Raw genomic sequence first — 6,023 nt, 5'->3', positions numbered from 1 at the left:
TTTGAGATTACAAGTATTATGCTATTTCAAATAAGTGATAAGTGAATTCGTGAAGGTGAGAGGGTAAGAAAATTAAAGAAAATGAGTTTTGCCAAAATTTGGCAATTTGGAAAAAAATACAGTCCAAGCTACAATACCACGTATTTATGGACTAGTGCCATACAAGGTACCACATGACCATGATAGTAAGATGTATAAGCTGTATTGAAAGTGAGTAGTATTTTAAGTAATTTAAGATAATTCTTAATTATATGGATAATTGGGTAATTATGGATTTTTAAGTGGGATATTAACTTGTAAATTGGATCTTTTTGGATAATTATTAAGGGGAAAGCCTTTACATGGGTTTATGAAGACATGGCAGCAAATTAAAGTCAATTTAATGATTCTTGAATCATATGGCAAGGTGTCACAATTAAAGGATTATGTGGCTTAATCATCAAATGTGTGGGGCCCACATATAAAGACTTAAAAACCTCTCAAAATTTCATTTTGTACTCTACATAGTAATAAAGGATGCTTCATCAAGTTTATATAAGAATTGATATGTTAGCAACGTGAATTTTTGCTACAAAAATCATACGAGAGTACGTAATGTTATGGCAATGGGATTTTGTGATTCTAAGGGAGTACGGTGAAATCTTTCTCAAAGAATATCATACGGATTTTCCCCTACTTTAATCTGCCGTTACATGTTTTGTCAGAATCAACGTGTGTTGGAGAGATTGTCAAGAGAATCGGCTCAGGTATGTTAAGGCTAAGCCCTTACTTCATTTTGGCATGATCTCGTAATTACATGAGTTTGATAATGAAGCATAAAGAGAAATTCATATTCCTGAATTTATGAACATTTTCTAGTCTCATAAGTTACAGTATTCTCCCTTATCGGGACTTCATATTCAATTAAGTATTGTCTTCGTTTAGTCAAGAGAGCAGAGAGTCTCTATATACAGTATTATAATATTTTCACTACCATCGAGCTATAATCGATAGGCAGGCCCTTATTGGGCAACCTCTGATCAGATAGTAAGTTATATATCGAGCCTACACTAGTCGAGCGCCTATGAGCGATCCCAGAATGGCCGAGATACAGAGCCTAGTATGGTCGAGCGCCTATGAGTGACCCTACTATTACAGAGCAATTATATATATACCATGACTTATAGGGTTGGACAGCTATTTTACATACTATATTAAGAGAGTTGTGTCAGTATCAGCAGGTGAGCATATCTTTAGAATATCTTTGACTCCTAGTTACTTTCAGTTATTATATTATCAATTCTGTTTCAGCTTTTAGTATATTACCTTACATACTCAGTACATTATTTTGTATTGATGTCCTTTTTCTGGGGCACTGCATTTCATGCGTGCAAGTTTAGACAGACAGTCGGGTAGACCTCCTCATTAGGTGTTGCTCGAGTTCAGCTTGATCAGTAAGCTCCATGACCTTCGGAGTTGTTGGGTCTAGAGCTTTATATACATCTTGTGTATATATGTATATACGTTATAAGTAGGTCAGAGCCCTATTCCAATCATAGCATATCCATCAGTAGAGGCTTGCAAACATATCCTGTCAATTAGTACAGTAGGTTGGGCTTGTAGGCCTTGTATGTATATTCTGTTGGTTTGCCAGCTATAGTAGTTATGACGGCCTTGTCGCCCCGTCTTTATATTGATGTTTAGTCTACATTTGCAATTGTCTTGCAATGTGGCCCATGACCAAAGTATGACATTATATGTTCAGAGTCCTTAGTCGCAAGTTGGTACGCAAGGATAAGTGAGGCACCGAGTGACGGTCTCGCCCCCCAGGATCGGGGCGTGACAAGAGAGTTTAGAGATCACCTCAATTTTAGCTTTGTGTACCTCAATACCATGCTTTGAAATTTTGTGGCTGAGGACTATGCCTTTCTCGACCATGAAGTGACACTTCTCCCAGTTCAACACCAAATTTGTCTCCTCACATCTAGCCAATACTCTATCCAAATTGTTCAAACAATCTTCAAACGAATTTCCAACCATAGAAAAATCATCCATAAAGATCTCAAGAATATCCTCCACTATGTCGGTAAAAATAGCCATCATGCACCGTTGAAAAGTTGTCGGTGCATTACACAAACCAAATGTCATCCGCGAAAATGCAAAAGTACCATAGGGACAAGTGAAAGTGGTCTTCCTTTGGTCATCAGGAGCGATAAGAATTTGATTGTAGCCGGAATATCCATCAAGGAAGCAATAAAAAGCACGTCGGACCAACCTATCAAGCATTTGATCAAGAAATGAAAGCAGGAAATGATCTTTCCGAGTGACTTTGTTGAGATTCCTGTAATCCATGCATACTCTCCACGCGGTGACAGTTCTTGTGGGGATCCATTCATTATTGTCATTTGTTACCACAGTCCCGTTCTTTGGGACTCATTGCACCGACGAGGTCTAAGAGCTATCAGAGATGGGGTACACAACCCTGACATCCAACCACTTAATAATCCTTTTCTTCACCACCTCTTGCATTGCTTCATTTAGCCTTCTTTAATGTTCAACGGAGGGTTTGACATCCTCATCCAAAATAATCTTGTACATGCAAAAGGCGGGACTTATGCCCCGGATATCCGCCAATGTCCATACGATTGCTCTTTTTCTCCTTTGCAGCACCTCCAATGTGGACTCTACCTGCATGTTAGTCAAGCACGAAGAAAGAATAACTGGTTAAGTAGAAGAAGGGTCAAGGAATTCATACTTGAGATGCAGAGGCAATGGCTTTAATTCCAAGGTAGGAGGCTCCTTGATTGAGGGCTTTGTTGGAGGAGTCTTCTGATTTTCAAGATCCAAAGATAGCTTGCGGGGTTCATAAGTGTAGGACACCATGCCTTGAAATGTATTCACACACTCCACATAACCATCACTCTCCTTATCATCATTATGTTTGAGCAAAATGGCTTCCAATTTGTCCTCAACATTCATTGTAGCGCTAGTATCATTAACTATCACATCGGTCACCAAATCCACAAACGAACAAACTTCATTACTATTTGGTTGCCTCATCGATTTGCACACATAGAAGACCAAATTTTCATCACCCACTTGGAAAGTGAGCTCACCGGCTTCTATATCAACTAGAGCCTTCCCCCTAGCAAGGAAAGGTCTACCTAGAATGATAGGCACCTCATAAGTTACTTCACAATTAAGGATCACAAAGTCTGCTGGGAGGATGAACTTTTCAACTCGAACCAACACATCATCAATAATACCCAATGGCCTCTTCATTATTTGATCCGCCATTTCCAACCTCATGTATGTGGGTTGTGGTTGCCCAATTCCCAAAGTTTTGAATACCGAGTAGGGCATCAAGTTGATATTTGCCCCGACATCACATAATGCTTTGGCAAAATCGGCGCTCCCAATAGTGCAAGGGATTGTGAAAGTGCTCGGATCTTCCAACTTCAGAGCCATTGAGTGAACAATAACACTCACTTGACGAGTAATCTTGATGGTCTCACAATTCATTGATCTTTTCTTTGTCACCAGATCCTTCATGAACTTTGCATATCCCGGCATTTGTTCCAAGGCTTCAACCAACATCATATTAATAGACAAACTCTTCATCATATCAACAAACATTTTGAATTGGTTCTCACTATTTTGCTTTGCAAACTTTTGAGGATATGGAGGAGGATTCCTTGGCATTGGTGCCTTGGTCTTTGGCACTACCGAATCCGGCATGTCAATCATGTGTTCCCTAGATGGGTTCACTTCTTCTTGCGTCTCGTCCACACTTTCATCAATATCAATTCTCACTTCTTCATTAACTTGAACCACATTGCTTGGTGTTTCATCTTCTTGTACCGCAACATCATCATCCACAATTCTTCTTTGATTTGAGGTGGTTTCATCTCCACCTTTTCTACTTCTCGTTGTCATGGCCATAACATGTCCCGTGTTGTTCTCTCATTTTGGGTTTACCACCGTATCACTAGGTAGTGCCCCTTTATGATAAGAGTTCAACGTTTGCGAGATTTGGCCCAATTGTACCTCCAAATTGCGGATTGAAGTATTGTGAGAAGCTAGTTGAGCATCGGAGTTGGCATTCTTCTCCATCATATGTTTAAACATGTTTTCAATTCTATACATCTCATTGGTAGAAGAGATTAGGCCTTGAGAATGATAGGCAGGTGGATTACTTGGTTGTTAGAATATCGGGGGCCTTTGAAAATCCGACCCCCGGTTATTGTTGTTATTCTACCCCCCTTAGTTATTTCCTCCCCAATTGCTTTGGTTGTAGCCACCCCAATTGCTTTGATTATTCCAATTGCCTTGATTGCTCCAATTTCCTTGATTAGGATTGCCGCCACACTAATTGCCTTGGTGGTTTTGGTTGTTCCAGTTTCGTTGGTTCCATTGTGACCTCCATTGTTGTTGATTTTGTCCTTAAGCATTGTTTCTTTGACTTTGATAAATGTTGACATATTGAACTTCTTTTTCTTGCTCATTGAACGAATCACCTTGATCGTATCCACTATCATCTTGCATGAATTGTTCTAGATGGTTTTGCATTTGTTGACCTTGTTGCCGTCTCTTGTTTAACATCATATTCACACCTTCCATCACATTTACTTGTCTCGACCCTTGAACTTGTTGAAGCTGAGCTTTGGCCAATTGGTTCATGGTAGTTGTCAAGTCGGCAATAGCTTGCCCATGATCCTGTAGTTCTTTGTGTAGGTGAATGACATTGGGGTCACCTTGCGGAACATTGGCTCTACTTTTCCACGCCGAAGAGGTATCCACCATCTCATTAATAATTTCACAAGCTTCGGTATAAGGAATGTTCATGAAGTTCCCCTCGGCGAATTGGTTAACCACACATTGATTTGTTGTGTTGATCCCCTTGTAGAAGGTCTGTTGGATCATGGTGTCTTGAATGTAAGAATCTCATCCCGTAGAACAGCCAAATGTCCCGGAGAAAAGAATTTGGCAATGAATTTTTCTGTCAACTCATCCTATATATGGATTGTATGGTTGGGCAATCTCTCTAACCAGTCCAATGCCTTTTTTCCATGGAGAAAAGGGAAATAGCCTCAACAGCAGCGCGTCTTCGGAGACATTTGTTTGCTTGCTCCCCCAACAAGTATTGAAGAACCCTTTGATATGCTTGTAAGCATTTTGACTTGGAGCTCCGATGAAGAAACCTAGTTGCTCAAGTAGTGTAAGAATCACGTTGGTGATTTGGAAGTTGCTCACCCTAATGCGGGGTGGGATTATAGCACTTGCATAACCCTCGTTCGGCAATACCCGGTGCCCTGCCGCTCTTGGTGGCGGTGGGGGAGGGACGGGAACCTTATCATGAGGCATTCGACCTTGCTTATTTTTTAGAGGTTCAAGAGGAACCTCATCCATTTGATCATCATCTACGTCCTCCCCCATTGGAAAATTCCCAATGGGCTCGTTGTTGAGATCCATTTTTGTATATAAAAGAAATTCAAAAACAAAATTAGTGACTCGGAAGGACAAGAAGACAAATCACACAAAAACTTAGATATATAGCTAAATCCGTTTAACTCCTCGGAAATGGTACCAAAAATAGATGTCGCCCAAATCACACCAAAAGTATAGGTAGTGAGGCGGTCGAAGCAATAATAAAAACCCAACACAAGTCGGGATCGATTCCATAGGGAGTTAGATATGGGATTAGGTATATAACTAGAGTAGGTGTATGATATTCCTAAGATTGCGCTTCCACATATTCATTTGTTGTTTCAACTTCTACTTTTAGACTATTGATTGCAATTACAAATCTATAAGACAATATTTTTGGTTTTGGTTGTTTTTCAATTGATAAAAGAGGTCGTGACTTCAACCTAGGTGGTTACCTAATAGGTTGTAAACGCTAGGGAATGTTTGATTTGTCGGGGTTGTAATATAGCAATCACACGCAATTACCCACTCTATACCGGTAGTTTGAGTGATTTTTTCCAATTTGGCTTTCTCAAGTCCAAATGGTTATTGCACAAAACAAGATGCTCAAGTCAGTC

At 40.0% G+C, this 6,023-nt stretch overlaps 1 protein-coding gene across 1 annotated transcript; it reads right to left on the bottom strand.

Annotated features, from left to right (window-relative positions):
* Nucleotides 1–2,703: 2,703 nt before the first annotated feature.
* Nucleotides 2,704–3,921, bottom strand: LOC138870197 (uncharacterized). The gene has a single exon (XM_070147988.1). It carries the CDS (start codon nucleotides 3,919–3,921, stop codon nucleotides 2,704–2,706), a length of 1,218 nt encoding a protein of 405 aa, XP_070004089.1.
* Between the last annotated feature and the right edge of the window lie 2,102 nt (nucleotides 3,922–6,023).

Source organism: Nicotiana sylvestris, chromosome 6 (genome assembly GCF_000393655.2).
Source record: "Nicotiana sylvestris chromosome 6, ASM39365v2, whole genome shotgun sequence".
Taxonomy (NCBI): domain Eukaryota; kingdom Viridiplantae; phylum Streptophyta; class Magnoliopsida; order Solanales; family Solanaceae; genus Nicotiana; species Nicotiana sylvestris.
This window is presented reverse-complemented; position numbering and strand designations above follow the sequence as displayed.

Bases quoted from the DNA above. Each gene is read 5' to 3' on its own strand.
- LOC138870197 (XM_070147988.1), bottom strand. From the start codon at position 3,921: ATGGCCATGACAACGAGAAGTAGAAAAGGTGGAGATGAAACCACCTCA.